The 17,897-nt window shown below is 40.7% G+C and overlaps 2 protein-coding genes across 8 annotated transcripts in view; one reads left to right on the top strand and one right to left on the bottom strand.

Annotated features, from left to right (window-relative positions):
• The first annotated feature begins 1,190 nt into the window (after nt 1–1,190).
• On the top strand, nt 1,191–4,080 carry arl6ip4 (ADP-ribosylation factor-like 6 interacting protein 4). The gene is made up of 5 exons (XM_037777761.1): nt 1,191–1,508; nt 1,586–1,954; nt 3,003–3,120; nt 3,273–3,342; nt 3,429–4,080. The coding sequence occupies exons 1-5, from the start codon at nt 1,352–1,354 to the stop codon at nt 3,483–3,485; spliced, it is 771 nt and encodes a 256-aa protein (XP_037633689.1). The 5' UTR covers nt 1,191–1,351; the 3' UTR covers nt 3,486–4,080.
• Nucleotides 4,081–5,460: 1,380 nt separating this feature from the next.
• Nucleotides 5,461–17,897, bottom strand: part of LOC119492854 (membrane-associated phosphatidylinositol transfer protein 2-like) — a 48,303-nt gene continuing 35,866 nt past the window's right edge. For 3 of the 7 annotated variants that reach the window (XM_037777687.1, XM_037777689.1, XM_037777688.1), the window contains 15 exons: nt 16,767–16,886; nt 16,295–16,509; nt 16,005–16,180; nt 15,581–15,751; nt 14,403–14,555; nt 12,633–12,797; nt 11,493–11,783; nt 10,849–10,997; nt 10,619–10,735; nt 10,324–10,440; nt 10,073–10,221; nt 9,273–9,422; nt 8,968–9,148; nt 8,667–8,795; nt 5,461–8,152 (listed from right to left, as the gene is read on the bottom strand). In XM_037777687.1, the coding sequence (XP_037633615.1) occupies nt 7,775–8,152; nt 8,667–8,795; nt 8,968–9,148; nt 9,273–9,422; nt 10,073–10,221; nt 10,324–10,440; nt 10,619–10,735; nt 10,849–10,997; nt 11,493–11,783; nt 12,633–12,797; nt 14,403–14,555; nt 15,581–15,751; nt 16,005–16,180; nt 16,295–16,509; nt 16,767–16,886 (2,661 nt within the window). In that variant the 3' untranslated portion in view covers nt 5,461–7,774. The remainder of the gene's footprint in view (nt 8,153–8,666; nt 8,796–8,967; nt 9,149–9,272; nt 9,423–10,072; nt 10,222–10,323; nt 10,441–10,618; nt 10,736–10,848; nt 10,998–11,492; nt 11,784–12,632; nt 12,798–14,402; nt 14,556–15,580; nt 15,752–16,004; nt 16,181–16,294; nt 16,510–16,766; nt 16,887–17,897) is intronic. The other 4 variants (XM_037777691.1, XM_037777690.1, XM_037777692.1 and 1 more) reach the window with 4 other exon arrangements.

Genomic DNA, 17,897 nt, shown 5'->3' with positions numbered 1-17,897 from the left:
TATTATTACCTGTAACAGAGTAGGGGAGAGCGGGGTTGGTTGGGACACTTCTGTATTGACACCAAATAACCTTCCATTACTCACAGACTGCTTGAAATGTAATGAAAATAATTTGAAATTTGCAAATAATTTATCAGTTTTTTTAGAGCCCAACCAAACGTGAAAGGTACAATTTTTTTAAATGTACAAGAAGTGCATTTTCCAAAAAATCTGTATACATCATTTTAAAAAATGTCAATCTAAATTTGAATATCTTATATTTATAATGTCACTTGCTCACACATTTTTTTGAGTAAAAGAAAACATTGTCATAAATTACAGAGATTTGGCAAAAAAGGGGTTTCTGACTGACTGCCACTTGAGAAAACATTCACTAAACTTCACAGCGGGTGTTATTCAATTAGGATAGGCCTTTGTCTTGTTTTTGTCTGCTTTTGTTGAAAAAAAAAATAATCTAAGTGGTTGGTGGTTACCCATGACTGAGCATATTCAAACCATGTTCATATGTGGGGTTCCTGCTCATGTTGGTGTGGAGGGAAATGAGCAGGTAGATATATTCTGGCCAAACAAACACTCAGAATTAAGAATATAGATTTACAAGTTCCATTAAGTAAAGCTGAGGCTTTAAGCCTTTCATCAAGACATATGCACAAAAAGTATGGCAGGAGTACTGGGAGATCGTGAAAACTGGAAGGCATCTGTACAATATACAAAAACATGTTGGAGCAGGGAGAAAGATGGGCGGGAAAAGAAGGGAAGAAAATGTCATCAGTCGACTGAGAATCGGACATACAAGTCTTAACCACACATTATATAGAATAAGCAAGCACCCAACTGGGAAATGCACATATTGTAACCAACCAGAAACTGTTGAACATGTACTGATACACTGCAGGAGTTACAGTATCCAGAGGAATCACCTTTTACAGTCACTAAAGGAAGGCAAAACATCAGGACTTTTCATTTCCAGGTCTATTGGGGAATACAGCAGATAACATATACTGTGAAATGATTCAGTTTTTAAGAGAAACTGATTTATTTAAACGAATCTAGAGTTTTCATCATTATTATTATTATTTTGTATTTTGTTTCTACACAAGCTCCTGCTCCACACTCCAGTCCAGATGGTGGCGTTAATGCAACTATAAGATGGTAGGGTACACTAAAGTAGGAACTAGGAACCTTAATCATGTGTTTTTCCGGACGCCGCCGACGGAATCAAATCGAAGACGCGCACACTTCCGTAGAGCACAGCAGCAGTCTTCACTTCTCTGAGATGCAGCTGCTCAGTTTCTACTTCATATGATCTGCAAACAGGTTTGTCGTGTGGATTTATACTCGTTTAGTTGTGATGGATCGCAGCAGATCAGCTGACAGACCCGGCAGAGAGAAACAACAAGAGAAGAAGAAGAAAAGGAGACGATCCTCCTCCTCTTCTTCCTCTTCCTCATCGTCTTCTTCTCCAGCCAGCAGCAGGTCGTCAAAGAAAACATCACACAAGAGTCAAGGTTGGGACGTTTTGGCAGCAACAGATGTGTTTTTATCACAGAACTTCTGTTGAACTTCTTCTTCTGTTTCTCCTCAGATGTAAAAACACAAAGAAAGAAGCGCAGAAGAAGCTCCTCATCTTCATCATCCACCTCTTCTTCCTCTTCTCCCTCCTCCTCGTGTTCATCACCGTCCAGTGAAGAAAAGACAAAGAAGAAGAAGAAGAAAAGTAAAGCCAAGAAAAAGAAGTCGAAGAAGGAAAAGGAGAAGTTGAAGAAACAGAAGAAGAAGGAGAAAAAGAAGAAAGAGAAGAAGTTGAAGAAGCTGAAGAAGAAGGAGATGGAGAAGAAGAAAGCAGAGACTGTGGTGGTGTTGCTGCCTTGTCCTCCTCCTCCTCCAGTAGCAGAGCCTCCATCCTACCTGGAGGTGTGGCAGAGTGATGAGGGAGCAGTGGAGCTGGGACCTGGTGGGATTTCACTTTACATTACTTCACACTGTGTTTCTATACAGATGTTATTTTACTGCAACATCTGTTTGTTGACATGACGTAGAAGGATCAGAATCACTAACTGGACAAAAATATACCAAACCTTTTTGCGTTTACAGCTTCTCAAATGTGAGGATTTGATGCTTTTCTCTGTGTTATATCACTGCAAATTGAGTTGAGTCTAAATGATTAGATAGATAGATAGTAACTTTATTGATCCTGAGAGAAATTCAAGTTTCTAGCATCACAGTTCCATAGTGCAAAACATGTTAGTAAAAAGGCAGTAAAAAAGTTAGTGGTGCAAAGTACAAAAATATACCAGATATAAAAATACAAGGAGATGAAGAAAACTGTTAAAACTGAATATAGTGCAGAAGAGACTGTTAAAAGTGAATATAGTGCAGAAGAGACTGTTAAAAATGAATATAGTGCAGGGTAACTCCAGTAGCTTAGTCTATGAAAGTGCACTGTTTGCATTATTATCTGTCCTGCAGACCGTCCTCCTTTCCTGAGTCTGTCTGTGGAGCACTTTGGGAGCAGCAGCCTGCCGCTAAACGAGCTCCTCTGTTTGGTTCATTATTAAACTAAAAATTAATAAAAGTTGCGACACTAATTTAAATAAAAAGTATAAATGGTGTGGCAATATAATAACATCACCTAATATGAATATTGTAAGAAAAAGCACACTAGGGCTGCAGCTAACTATTAGTTTCACTGTCGATTAATCGATTAGTTGTTTGGTCTATAAAATGTCAGAAAATGGTTAAAAAATGTCGATCAGTGTTTCCCAAATCCCAAGATGACGTCCTCAAATATCTTGTTTTGTCCACAACTCAAAGATATTAAGTTTACTGTCATTGAGGAGTAAAGAAACTGGAAAATATTCACATTTAAGAAGCTGGAATTAGAGAATTTTGACCTTTTTAAATTACTCAAACTGGTTATAGTTTGGCAACTAATTGATTAATTATTGCAGCTCTAAAGCACACGTGACATTTGGTGCATTATACTCTGTTTTCCTTTGCAGTGATGACGGATGAGCAGAAAGCCCGACTCGCCACTAAGAGGCCCATCACCAAAGAGGAGTACGAGGCCAGACAGAGTGTGATCCGCAGGGTGGTGGACCCGGAAACAGGACGCACCAGGTAAACCAGAGCTACAGAGTTCATTCTACTAGTTTACAATCATTCATAAGACGATCAAACAGCCCAACTCAGTCTAACCCCACATTTCCCAGAAAATCTAATACACCATAATTCAAATGTTGTGATGCAACGAATGTCATTTTTTCCTCCAGATTGGTGAGAGGAGAAGGAGAGATCATAGAGGAGATGGTCAGCCGAGAAAAACACAAAGACATCAACAAGGTACAAGAGAAAGGTTCAATTCTAACTTTGTGAAATAAACATAGACTTCCCTTATATTTAACAGTGAACTTCCATTCATCCCACAGCAAGCCACCAAGGGAGACGGGAATGCCTTCCAGAGGAAACTGGGAGTCAACAGGTAGAGGATGTCGTGATCTACTTCAGGAGCGCCGCCTCAATAAGCTGAATCTTCTATCATCATTTCAGACAGTTGCCTGTGATTTCCCTGTAAAGGTACAAGAGATGTGTACTCTTGATGTACACTAGTGAGTTTAATCCAGGTATTAAAGCCAGTATCTCCTATTGATTTGCCTTATTAAATCTATGCTGGAGTTGGTGAGCGACTTTAATGTTTTGAGTTTACTGAGATCTGCAAAATGAACAAGGAAGATTTCCCAAATAGTTTGCACATCCGCTGCTTAATGCTTATTTATTTTGTCTGTTTTAAAGCATTTCAGTGAGTACATTTAAGATTAAATCTTGAATTGACTGCGAGTAAGGTTGTCAGTTTTCTGTACCTGTTACTCAGATGATGTGTGACTGCAAACAGATGTTTTCTTCATTTTGAAATCAACCGGTTCATATTGTACTTAAAATCTAAGACATTAAGAAGCTGGCTATTCTTTTAACTACATACTCTACACACACTCATAGATGTCTACTCACATTTTAATTCTCTGTTCTGTATTTGTGTGAACTGATTTCAGAAAAATAAACGTTTTTTTTTGTTAACTGCAATGAATTCTCCTTTATTTCAATAATCCCTGCTCTCTAGAGAGACTATCCTTGTCATCCAACTGGACCATATTATTCTTCATGACAATGTTTGAGTGTGAAAAAAAAGCCAAAATGACTTAGTTGTTCTTTATATGTTCTTTATACACTGTACATAAAAACACAAGGGATGGATAAAATGAAGTTATCCAAAACCTACAAGATACACACCCTGTACAATGAAAATATTTACCAAGGTATGTTGCATGTATATATATATAATTATATATATACACGTACACAGCCTATGAATGCTAACTGTTGATGTAACAGTGGTGGCATTGCATTAACCCGGGGAACAGAGCCTGAGACAGTGACAGATTGCCTAATGTTGGTGAAACAAGTCATTTGTACACTTCCTTTTAAAGTGAAAACAAGCCAAAGCCTTTTAAGAAAATATGGCCTTTTCCTATTTCCACAAAGTAAACAGTCTCGTTTTCATGAAGTCAATTTGGGGGTGAGTAGCGTTCATTCTAGGCCTCGCAACACAATGGTCAATGTAAGGCAGAAAAGGGAAATGTAAGGCCTCTGGTAATGTGTGTGTTGAAGCGAATGTCTGCCCAGAGGTATCCACAGATAACCGCAACGCTTCGTCTTTACATTCTCCGGATTTAAATATCCAGGAAATTCAGATCTCCGAGGAAGGACATATGGTTCGGTAGTTGCCAACTTTCCATGAGTGCATGTTTTATAGCATTGCCTTCCCTTTTTCCTAATTACTATCAATTAATCAGCAGCCTACGAAAGAGTTTTATATATGGCTTCAAGCCGAATCTCTGAAACGGTCAAAATGCAGAGGGACTGCTGTACGATTAGTAATTACACCTTTCTTACACAAGAATAGCTAGAAACAACCCTGATTAAGGAAGTTATAGGTACCTATGCATCTTATCTAGCATTAAAGAGGACCTATTATGCTAATTTTCAGGTGCATACTTGTACTATGAGTTTCTACTAGAACATGTTTACATGATTTAATGTTCAAAAAACGCTTTACTTTCCTTATTGTGTGCTGCAGCACCTCTTTTCACCAAACTCAACCAAACTCTTAGGACTCCGCTCCAGCTCCCCTCTAACTAGCTTTGTTCAAGGGCGTGCTAAACTAGCCGCTAGGCAGATATTGTGTAAGTTTGTTACTTGGTGACATCACCATGTTACGGAAGAAAAGGCAGGATTTCAAGCAAGGTGCTTCAGGCAGTTCAGGAGCAGTGTTTCTGTGGGGGAGAGGAACTCCCTTTGGTGTGGACATTGGGCTTTGTAAACTTTGCAGACCTTTTACTTGCACAAAAACCATATAACACACTAAAGGAAAGGGAGAAAAGCACAAAAGCATAATAGGTCCTCTTTAAGTCTCCTCTCATTTATATAAAACAAAATATTAGAAACACCTCAGTATAACACAGCACCATCAACTACAGCCCCTCTAAAACAGTTAAAACCTTATAACCTTCATGAAAGTAGGATTTGTTACAGGACTGCATCCTTTTTCAACAGGTATATCTAATAAACTGACAACTGAGTGTTGATTTCTGGGTCACTTTTAAATGAAAGAGACTTCATCTAGAGCATGTCTGTCCACAGGAGATAAACTACTGTAATATTTCACACCATTAACGAAGATATCTCTTCTTTTTATTTAATGGACTCTACAAATGTTGCATGTAAGTTGTTGAGCGCTAAATTGTGTTCAGATTCCCTCTGCAGTTTGACGTCTGTAGAATATGTGCCTGTTGAACTGATTGTCAAAGCACTGTGACATTTCCTCAACACAGTCGGTTTGATCTTGTGGTGCGGTTGAGTAATATTGCACGTTTCCCTTACATTTAAGCCTATATTGGTCCATTGCAATCAGCTCTCTACATGCCTATTAGAGGGACAAATAAACAGAATTTGAATGAATAAATCACAAATTTGTAGCCATTTAAGAAATAAACGGCAAACAGCATAAAGTAACTCTGAGCTCTGTGTTTCTACTTCTGACAGCATTTTGTACAGAATTTACAATTTGCAGATTTTTCTTCCTCTAAAGGCGCAGCAGAACAGAGAAAAGAGACCTTAACCTATAAGGAGGATTATCTATGAGCACATTCAACGCCTCATTTACAGCTTAGGGATAAACGCAGAGAAGCCATATCCCGAATTTCCAAAATAGATAATAAACATACAATATATGACACGATTTAGCAGTTCTGTTGATACAATTCTGGTGATCTGCAAGATAAAATAATAAAAATACAATACTGTGCCAGGCAAAGACCTCTTTGAGTTTTGGCTGCTGCAACTGAAGTTTGAAGAAATTAATAAAAACACAACATAGCTAAAGTAATCTTAAAACACATTTTGTTCACAAAATCAGTACATTTTAAAATATCTATAATCTTAAATAACAATAATTATCATCGTCAATCATTAAAAGTGTATCCTGAATGAGGTGGTGTTTACCCCCAGAGTTAAGAAGACACTTGAAACTGGTCTTCAGTGGACCAGATACCAGATCTGCACTGTAATATAACAATTATGTACAAGCCTTGTTGAGCCATTCAACTACTTACTTACACAATCTATTCCATTTTTACACAGGAGACCATTTCCTCTCTGTTCATGTACAGCATATCACTCTATACTGTGTTTACTTTGGCACATTAAACCATACGGTAGGAGGAGTTTCATACATTACTGATTCAGGAAGGTTGAGCAGCGCCGTGTGGTGAGATGTGGTGAAATGCTATAAAATCCCAGGAACAGTTTCAGCTGCTACCATAGTTATTAAAGGGTAATTTCGCAGTTTGCTTTATGTGATATTTGTATGGTTCTTTGGTCTGAGGGACGACTAGAAAACAAGCAAAACTGGACTGTATGTATTTAGTCATTGCTGTTTATAAATGTAGTAGTATTATGCAACAAGTCTTGCTCAGATAGTTTCATGTTGGCTTACAGAATAAACATTGTTTTTTTGATGCTGATAAATTATGTTTTTCCTATATAAAAAAATCTTAAAAAGATAGTTTGACTAAAAGATTGTGTGAGAAAACAAACACATTCAATCCAGTTTTACCTGATTCTCAGCTCTGTTCCCAGACGTGAACATATCTGATTATCACATAACTTTAAAACTATAATGCACAAAGTTGATCTCTATAGTAATTGCTGTGCTTGTGTGGTGGCAGTAGACAGTTACAGTGCAGCATCAGAGCTTGGACCTGATACAGGCGGTCTGTAACCACTTTGTGTTTGAGTGTACAGCATTGGGGTGCTCGTATGTGTAACCATCTCCGATCTAAACGCCTGCTGTAGGAGGAGAACTGACCTTGTATTGATAAATATTTACTGAACAGTAGAAACAGTCTGGATCCCTACAATAGAAGCTATTTGTGTGCATGTTCCTGTTTCAGGAAGATGCTCTTTGAAATGCCTGTTGAGTTGTATTGTGTGTGTGTTGTATAATAAATATAGCCATAGCTTCTGTTCATAAATATCTGTGTTGAGTGTGACTGGCATTAGATTATAAAGAGTGGTCCGTAGCACCTATTGTTTTTGTTGTGGTATTTACCCATCCGGTGCAAGTCAACTGTTTTTCACTCTTTGAAACGGGTCCCTTCCTCAGCACTGTATTTTTAAGTCTCTCTCCTGAAGGTGCTCTCACATCGTCTCCCTGTTCTCATTTGGGGCTGAGGACGCCTGGTTCCAGCTTGGTGCTGCTGCTGCGGCCCCAGCAGTTGGCCGTGATGCTCATGCTGCGCTGTGTTGCTCCCTGGCTGTAGCTGTGAACGCTCTCCACCCGCTCCAGCCGCTCGCCGTCCGATTGGCTCTGTGTGCGTTCTGGTCTGTTGTGGATGCTTCCTGTCGGGGAGCTGGGTGCCGGTTGGGAGGAGATGGTGCGCAGCAGGTGGTTCCTCTTCCTCAGGAAGTCGCTGTTTGCCCCCAAGCCGAAGCTGCCTTTACGTAGGACCATGCGCGCACTGCTGGATTTAGCTGGTCGAGCACGGTGGCTGTACTCCAGCTGGGACAAATGAGCTGCATATCCCTCTGTGATGAACTGTAGAGAGGAGACATGCTGTCAACTAGGACTGTGTATTGGCAAGAATCTGGCTACATGCATAAAATCTTTTTTTATGCAATCAGAACAGTGTGATCTGCATTTGCGTTTATCACAGTCCCTGTAACATCCAACATCATACCACTACTTTGAGAGGGCACATCTTTTTGCAAATGAAGTAAAACATTGACTGAGTTAATCTTCGCATGTAAACTATTAATTAAAAATTGATACAGTGTCGTAAAACATAATATCGCCATAGTAGATATTTTCTACTTGTCAACTATAAAGAGTCAGAGAATTATTACAATCTGGTTCAGTTCATTAATATTTATTCATTCAGCTAAATGAGTTATTAATTGGTTGTAAGCGTGGCAGTATTGGACCTAAAACATTAAATCATTTCCATCAGGTTTTGGGTATTTACTTAGTATCCTTGAAATAAGTAAATGGAATATTAATTTGAAAAGCAAGATCAATTCCCCAAGTTATGCATACAATAGTCAAATGGTACCTGGCACTGGTGCTGCATCTTCTTGGAGGGTCTACCAACGATGTATATTTGGGAGGGAGGGAGGCCAATGGCGGTGTAGACTGAGATGTCTTTGGTTGATCCGTAGCCAGCGAAAATCTTCATGTTAACCTGGAGTCAGTCAAATGAACAAGAGCACTGTTTGGCACTGACTGTATTTTTCTTCACGATCGAGTTAATATTTCTCTCTTTTCACCTCTAAAAGTATATTCATTCTACAAAGATCAAGACTACACATTCACAAACTACGGTACTTATAAAACTGCACATAGACCAGTCTGACCTCTGTCAGGGACCGGAGAAAGTTGGCCTTGTGTCTGAGCGGGTCGTGGACCAGGCCGTCACAGAAAGAGACGATGCCATGAGGGAAGTTGTGCTGAGATAACCAAGCCACCACTCGCTGCTTCTGCATGTCTGGTCGTCCCGTCACATAGATGATCAAAAAGCCTAAGTCCTGCCAGTGCCTGCGATGAGTAGGAACAGAATTAAGACATAAAAAACATGACGCGCTAAAGTTCTTCAGTCTGAAAGAGACTCTTGTTACAAACCCAAGAAAACAGGAGAAGAAGAAGAAGAGCAGCTTGGTACCTGACCACATCCACGGCTCCTGCTCGCACTTTGGGATCACTGCCCATGATCGACACACTGGCAGCAAACGACCCGTCGATGCTGAACACCACAAACTCTGTGCCACGTGGAATAACTGTCAGGTAGCTGTCTGCAAACGTGTGGTCGCCCCTGATGAATGAGAAAAACAACAGAGAGTAAGGAAAAAGTGAAAATGTTTTTCTTGACATTTGACTTGAGGTCACTGAAACACAACAACAAACTGAACTAAAAGCAAATATAAACCAGGCTTCCTCATAAAATGCACAGAACGCCTGAATAATTCAGTAAACTAAGACATGCCATCAGGGTTTATTTTATTTTATTTAAAACATGAAGATAAACATTAAGTATTCACATTTAAAAATGAATACTGCCTGAATTATTTGACATGTTATTTTGTTTTTTATTTGTTATTCATTCAAGGGATTTAAAATAATTTACTAAATCAATCATAAACAAGGTATATGAGGGTTTGGTGCCTCTCTACTTTGATGTATGAATATGGTATTTGCCCATAATTATAAATAGATTAACCAAATCAGATATATTAGATGGAAGATTGTTTAAAAATAATCTAATGTGGGGAAACTCAAATACTGGGACACTAGTGGGATAAATAGATAGCTGCTTTGGTTTCAGGGCCCTGCTATTGTGCATGCTGGCTCACTGTCACACCGTCATGATTTACTGTGGTACTTGAACAGAACAGAGCCATCGTTATTGTTATTAGCAACATCTGCTGTAAAAATTATCCACTGAAAAGGTCAAACTAATCTCACCTGACAACCATCTTGACCGGGTAGACTCCGATGCCCAGACGTCTCTCCTCTGGGATGACAAACGACACACGGCCACTGCTGTTGGTCACTTCTGTGTTGAAGCACACCCATTCTCCTGATGGAGGCTGGGTCATGATGTGGAGGTCAACCTGTACAGGATTACAAAACCATGAGCACAAACTACACACGCATTACTGACATCATCAGTCTGTGGGTGCTGTTGGTGCTGGTAGCGGCAGAAGAGAGATCACCTTCTCCCCGGTCAAGGTGACCATGTCCAGAGGGCCGTACATAAAGCGACCTGTTAGAACCTGCCGGGAGTCTTCGGTGAACACTGAGTCATTTACACGGTGGTTGGCGGTCACGTTCTGGCAAAGGAAGGAGTGAAAGAAAGATAAATGCTGAAATGTAATTTTCACCATGCCACTTAACACCATTTTTTACAATTTTTCCTTTATTTAATGAGATTAGATGGATGGGGAAAAGGTCAGAGACAAGGAAGGAATTCAGGATATTGTGACAGACTTTTGTAGCTATGATTCCTACCCTGATCTTCACATGAGTCCTCTTGCGGAGCCACTTCTCTCGAGGTTTGGAGGGGGTGAATTCAGTCACTTCTTTCCCATCTAGCTCCAGGATGCTTGAGTTGTCATGCCTCATGACCTACAGGAGATATTTCAATGACTCATCCTCAGCGTCTCTGAAGAGGACTAACAGCCTGCTGGTCACTTATTAACAGGCCATGAAGAGTGCCGGTTATTCTAATGTTGACTCACCTGTCTCAGGAGAAAAGACACAACATCAGTGGACTCCCAGTATGATGCGTGGAAGAGGTGTGGTAAAGCCACTGTGGGGAAAGCGGTCAGAGCGTCGGGGCAGTACAGGGCAAAGTCCAGCCGCTTTGTGCCCCACCAACGGGCTGCAACTGCGATGGGAATGAAGTGAATAGGGTGCAGATACGTCAGGTGAAACTGTAAGAGTCAACGTGAGGTATGCGATGCCACGCAAAGTGCAACACGCCTGAAGCTAAAGCCAGAAGACGATTACAATCTTAAACCACAATCATCACCGATCCCAGCAGTTCTTCAGCTAAAAGAAGGAAATCAGTAGTTTATAATTGTTATTAACAGGAAATCAAGTGGAGAAGGAAGAAAAAGGTAGTTGGAACGGACACATGATTATATGAGCAACTGAAGATGGTTATTCAAGTTAGTATGGACATGGAAAAAGATTATGGATTCCCCATCAATGGAAGTGATTGCCTTAAATCCTTATGAATTCAGTTTTGAAACAAGTAAAGTGGAGGAAAAAGAGACTTTCTGGAAGAGCAGCTTTGAGTTTTTCGATTTTGACACAGTATAGAACACCGCAGAGAAAAGAACCGTAGCCTCACGTTGATTTCCCTTCCCTAGAAAAATACCTTGGTCCACTTCAGCCTGGGAGTCCAGTGAGACCAGATCAGATATAGCACAGTGCAGCCCGGGAGACAGGCAGTTCTCGTATTGGCCGATGGGACATAGAGCTTCACTAGAGTCTGCCTCACTGTCCAGCTCTGCCACCTGATCTGCATCAGGAGATCCTGCGGTCTCGCCAGCCTCCGCTTTCTTACGGGACTTGGGAGGACTTTTCAGGGAGAATTTGTTTTGTGATGAAAGGGCGAGTTGGGACAAAAGGCCGAATTTTTTGGATTGGTCAAATTGGCATGATTTGGCTATGGGGAGAAAAGAAAGAGAAAGAAATCACATGAAAAATTGATGCATGTTGGTTTATTTCAAACAGTTTGAAGAGTGATGTTGGGATGCATCCGGTGTCAGTAGACTGTGAATGTCAAAGCTGGAAAATAATTGTTAGTACAGTAACAGTTAAGACAGTAGGGCAGGGTGATCCTGCTGAACTTCCTCTGATGCTCTGCTATCGCATGAACAAAAATCAGCTATAATTAGTTCATGTGCATTTCCAAGGTTGTACTATGGGTGCTAAAACAGCAGTGTGCAGAACAATAATGTGAGGTACAAATAAATGCTCTGGTAACAAAAGTGAAACAGTGAAGAACGGAGGACAATCTGACATAAAACACAACAGAATACTGGTCATCTCCGCAAACACCGTACCAGGGAGTGGACAATGCAGGATGGCTGAGGGAGGCAGGTGTCCACATGCATTGCAACATTAGAGAAATGCAGCACTCGTTCATTGCATTTACATTTAGACAGTGGATTAGAGTAAGACAGACAGTGAAACGAGGCGCTAAACTTGCTCTTCTTCAGAACTCTGCTCGCTCATATTGGGAATTGGTTTTAAGTCTGGCTAAGCAGAAGTAGAGAAAGGAGCTATCTGGCTGACAAGACTGCTCCAACTGGAGTGCAGGGTGTGTGTAGAGTCAGAGTAACGGGGTTGAGAGAGAGAGGAAGATGAGGGAAGAGGGTCGGAAAAGGAAAAAAGACAGAAATATAGAGAAGATTTAGACTGAAAGAAAGAGAAAGAGGGAGAAAAACTGGACCAGTGTTTGTGTGAGTGGAAGGAAGAGAGAGAGAGGCTCGTTGGTATCGAGAACACTTACTGTTGGCTATGTTGGTGGCAGTGTAACTGTCTGCCATTCCTGAGACCTGGCTGGCAATGCTGACCTCACTGGCCCTCCGCTGGCCCCGGGAGAGGGGGCCCGTTACGGGGGATGAAGGGTACGAACTGTCCATGAAGACACCACCATGAGACTGAACAACATCCGCTATTGAGCCGAAACAAGGAGATCCCATTAGACAGAGACACAGGTAAGGGGAACTCACAGTGATGGGGGGGAGGGAGGGAGGTGTGGGTTTAAGAGTGGCAGCAGAGAAATGTGACAGCAGGCACCATGGCTTCAGAGGACATGTGAAACCAAAAGGCGGCCGCATGGTGGCCAAGGTCAGATTTCTGTAACAACACGGGCGCATGGGTACATAAAACACTTAAAATCACAAATGTGTTACAGTCACACCCATGTGTTAGTATCTGTTATGAAGATGATTTTTTTTGATCTAATAGCAAAGTAATATCATGTTAAAGTCTTTTGTATTTGTAGAAGTAATGAAATATGTTATAAATCAGATGACCTCTGACCATTATCACAAGAAGAAACAGGGAACAGTATATTCAGGATGTAGAGGTAGAACTCCACGTACAGTACATTATGCAAACACAACATCACAAGCAGCACAATTGCTGAAATTCAGATGATAGTATAAATACCCCCTGCCGACATCAATATCTGATTTTGTGGAAGTGATGCAGACACACTGAAATCCGGCTTAAAAACCACAGCACAAACAACAAACGCTTGCAAACACTACACGTGACAGTAATATGTGAAGGCAACGACTAAATGTAACACCACACGAGATGCTTATCAGATTTTCCAAAGTATTTCCATCACAAGTTGTGACAATTTTGTATTATTTATATTTCTAACTAGAAATTCTTCTAGGCCAAGAATTCAACCAGGAAATTATATCTTATACAAAGTAATTTAGATAAAATACTACAAGGAAAGGTATATGCAGTATATATAATAGGGGTGGGAATCACCAGAGGCCCCACGATACCATATTATCACGATACTTAAGTCACAATATGATCTTATGGCGATTTTAAACATTCTGCAATATGCCGAGTATTGCAATTAGTTTATTACCTTTTCTCAACTGAAAAGTTTGCAGTTTGTCAACATCTGCATTATCTAATGAGATACAGTTTTCACTCTGTTCATCTCAGAGTTTTCATCCACATATCTTGAGGTCAGAGGTCAAGGGACCCCTTTGAAATTGGCAAAGCCAGTTTTTCCTTGGCCAAAATTTAGTGCAACTTTGGAGCGTTATTTATGTTCTTCCCGACAAGCAAGCATGACGTGGTTGGTACCAATCGATTAGGTTTTCAAGTTTCATGTGATACCAGTATCTCCACTCTAGCTTTAAGACTGAGCCACTTGCTACAACCTCTGAAAGACAGAATAGTGACCGTCAGATTGTTAAGAGGTTAATAGTTTATATAATAAAAGATCAATACTTGACATCCCTGTATTGATACAATATTGCTACCAAAAAATATCGTGTTACTATGCTGTATCGTTTTTTCCCCCCATCCTTCATATATATAATGGTGTATCTGATGTGTCAGAAACATGACTGCAGCTCTTGACTCTTGAAACAACAGCGATGGGAATACTCAGAAAGGACACACGGTGGGTATAAATCTGAGCATCTTGGACGTAACAGCAAGAAAGTTGGAACAAACAGACAACAGAGACACGGTGAATGGGGGTGAGGACGGATGCAGGTGAATGGGAGAGGCTACACACACTCCATAGTGGCGGGTGTGGCTTTGAGGGAGCCCTCCTGCCAGTTTAGCACAGGCACAGGGATGCAGGTCTCACTGATGGTCTCCTGACAGCGAAGGGACAGAGGAGGCCCGCTGTCAAGTAGCAGCTGAGCGTTGCTCTGGACTGTCTCCACTACAGAGGGAGGCGGAGGGGCAGAAGGGGACAGAGGTCAGGGCGGTAGAGAGCCATGTACGCACATATGGGGACAGGAGGCCGAGAGAGGAAGAGGGAAAGAAGACAAGGAAGACACAGAAACATATGAAGCAAGAACAACTGAACATGAGACAAGAAAGCAGAGTCGAGCCCATTGCTTTTGAACGGCAACTGCTAGTCAGTCATATAAACACTGCTATAAGATTGTAAATGCCCTGGAATCTGCTAGTCTTAAAACGGTTATGCACATAATTCACTAAAAAATGATCTTGAATTTGTCTTTAAAACTTAATCTGCATTAAAAACTGTGTTAATAAGTTATACAAGGCAGACCTGAGGATATTCAGCGACAGCTCATTTGATGAAAACTACTCTGACACATCGAAACCCTGGCCTGAAGAAATATCACCATGCTTATTAACCCTCATGTGTCTCTTTAATAAGCTCTGGTTCAATGTTGAAAGGTTTGTATTTTAACCTAGAATGAAAATCCACTGCTCATTAGTTACTTTACTCATTTCTGCATACTTTTTTCTCAGTGTATCATAGACATATATTAGTAAAAAAAAAAAAAAAAAGGGTAGGGTGAGACTCTAAGGGTTACTCCACTATAATGAGTGTCCAAACAGAAACCACCATCAGGACTATGACCACATTTAGATGAATAAACTGCTTTGCCAAAGATGTCGACGCACAAACAGTAGAATATTTTTAATTTTTCTTTGAGACAATGTTTACTCTGTGTTTGAAGGAACTCATAGTGTGCTACTTTAAGGCACGTGCTGTCTGTGGCAAGTAATCCCTGGGAAAATCAGTGTCAGCTGATGTGATCTTAAGATATAAGGAGAAATTTAATAGCCATTTTATGACAGGGAATTTTGCATTTGTGTCTGCGCGTGTGAATCCAAGTCAGAACGACATAAATTAACTGTAAATTCATGACTGGCTATTTACTGAATTGCTATTACTGAGGCTTTTATACATCATCGGTGCAGAGGGCTCACCCAGTAAGGCAGAGTTTCCGTCTCCCAGGGGGAAGCGTTGGTATCGGGGCACGTTGAAGGGAGGCAGGAGGTGAAACTTCCTCTCCAGCAGAGGCTCCAGGCGGGAGGCTGAGGGATCGGCTGGGTGGAATAGGTTATAGACCTGCTGACAGGCGGGCCTCAGCTGGGCCACTAGGGGGAGAAATCAAACCAAAGATATGAGAGAGGAGAGGGGAAGAAGCTATCGACCCTTTCCTTCAGACTTTCTTTAGATATATTAGCTTTTAATGACCACCAGACATACAGGTATGCATTCTACAGGTCAGTATGCTAATCCGTGCATCTCCACCTGAGGTGAACTTTTTGCACTTTTGTACACAGAAAGATTTTTTTTCAATGTTTGCTATCACTGATTACATTATAACCTCTGTCCAAATTAGCTTACCATCCAGCATAGGAATGACAGTCTTCCTCAGGGCGAGTACCAAGCCCAGTGGAGAGCCAAACAGGAAAAAGTCAGACACCTCAAAGTCAAACTTCCCCAGGGAGCCTCCATCCAGCATGGTGCTGCTGCTCGACCTGCGTGACACCGTGTCGTTCCGCAAAACGCTGGAGTGTAAGCTGGAAGGACAGCACAAAGTCATGTCCTCGTGTAGAACTAAAAATAAATCACACTCAGGCAGAACATAAAAAAAAAAATGAAACTGGATGTTTGTCATCTCACGCATAACACACCTAGTCAGGAAGGCCTGGTGTTGTTTTATTGTGTCCAGTTCGTAGGTGGAGGAGTCGCTTCTCTTGCGTGGCAGTTGTCGCTTGTTGTCATCGCCAACGCTGGCTCGAGGAATGTCTATGTTACTGCGACTGAGGTGGCGGCTGCCCTCCAACGTCGGAGAGGCCGACCCATGCCCGCTGTTGACAATGATGCCGGGAGAGAGGAGGTCCTGGTCCTGCGGAGGTGATTTAGGAACATTGATTATGAAAAGTTACATCCCTTTAGAAAGAGTCCATATATCTTATATGGTGGAGAAAAAAGGTTTGCATTGTACAAATTATAGTTGTAGGGCGTATTTTCAGAGGGAACGTCTTATTGAATTTTATAATTTAATAATATTAGGTAAAAAAAACATTTGTGGGTTCTATTATGATGAATTAAAACATATTTTTTGACATATGTATTCACTACTCTGAATGTTTTGTCTCTTACCTGTACACTGACAATGCTGCCCCTGCGACTGCTGTTCTGGCTTTCATTAACCGTCTGGTTGCTGCTGCACAGCGCATCAAATCCCAAGATTCCTCCCACACAGTCCCCAATGAGGCACACCTAGAGAGGTCAATGATCAGATATAAAGTTAATAAAACAATAATTCGATTTTTGACATACATCCTTACGGTTTAGGTCTGCCTAAAACATCTACAGTGTACGCCTGCTCCAACACAGTTCAATAACACAGAGTGAATATGCTCATTAAAAAGCTGTTTTCCAATAAGTAAAAATAACAGTATGTTAACATAAGAAAAGTCTTAATTATGTTGGCATTTATTTTATTTGGGTGCATACCATGATGTGGAGAAAAACAAATTAACTAGTTGTTTTAATATTTAGATATAAAAGTAGAGCTGCAACGATTAATCGAAAAAATTAATTGCCAGCTATTTTGATAATCAATTAATCGGTTTGAGTCATTTTTTAAGAAAAAAAGAGTAAAAATTCTCTGATTGCAGCTTCTTAAATGTGAATATTTTCTGGTTTCTTTACTCCTCTATGACAGTAAACTGAATATGACTGAACTGAGTTGTGGACAAAACAAGACATTTGAGGACGTCATCTTCGGCTTTGGGAAACACTGTGATCGACATTTTTTACCATTTTCTGACTTTTTATAGACCAAACAACTAATCGATTAAACCTGCAGTAAGCAGTATATTTTTGGCATCCTTGGGCAAAAATTCCATAATAACCTTTCAGCATATTGTAATTCAAGTGTTCTGAGAGATAACTAGACTTCTGCACCTCCTCATGGCTCTGTTTTCAGGCTTTAAAAAATCTAGCGACTTTGACCAATCGCAGGCCATTTCATTGAGAGAGCGTTCCTATCGGTAGTGCTCCGGAACTCGGCGTTCCTTCACCAAATTTCACAATGGCAGCGGCGTCACAAACTTTCTAATTTTACAGCTAAACCGTGCACTACAAGATGACTCTGAAAACATTTGAGGAGAGAAATAGGCATTAACGTAACATAATATTGATTCATATTTGATCAGCGCTGCCTAGTTTGATCGTTTGGTTGGAGTTCGCGATTGATTGACAGCCGGCTCTCATAGACAGCAGCTG

Source organism: Sebastes umbrosus, chromosome 8, assembly GCF_015220745.1.
Source record: "Sebastes umbrosus isolate fSebUmb1 chromosome 8, fSebUmb1.pri, whole genome shotgun sequence".
Lineage (NCBI taxonomy): Eukaryota > Metazoa > Chordata > Actinopteri > Perciformes > Sebastidae > Sebastes > Sebastes umbrosus.
This window is presented reverse-complemented; position numbering and strand designations above follow the sequence as displayed.

Coding starts and splice junctions, on each gene's coding strand:
- arl6ip4 (XM_037777761.1), top strand. CDS start 1,352: ATGGATCGCAGCAGATCAGCTGACAGACCCGGCAGAGAGAAACAACAA. Junction 1,509..1,585: donor AACATCACACAAGAGTCAAG/GTTGGGACGTTT, acceptor GTTTCTCCTCAG/ATGTAAAAACACAAAGAAAG. Junction 3,343..3,428: donor AACACAAAGACATCAACAAG/GTACAAGAGAAA, acceptor TTCATCCCACAG/CAAGCCACCAAGGGAGACGG.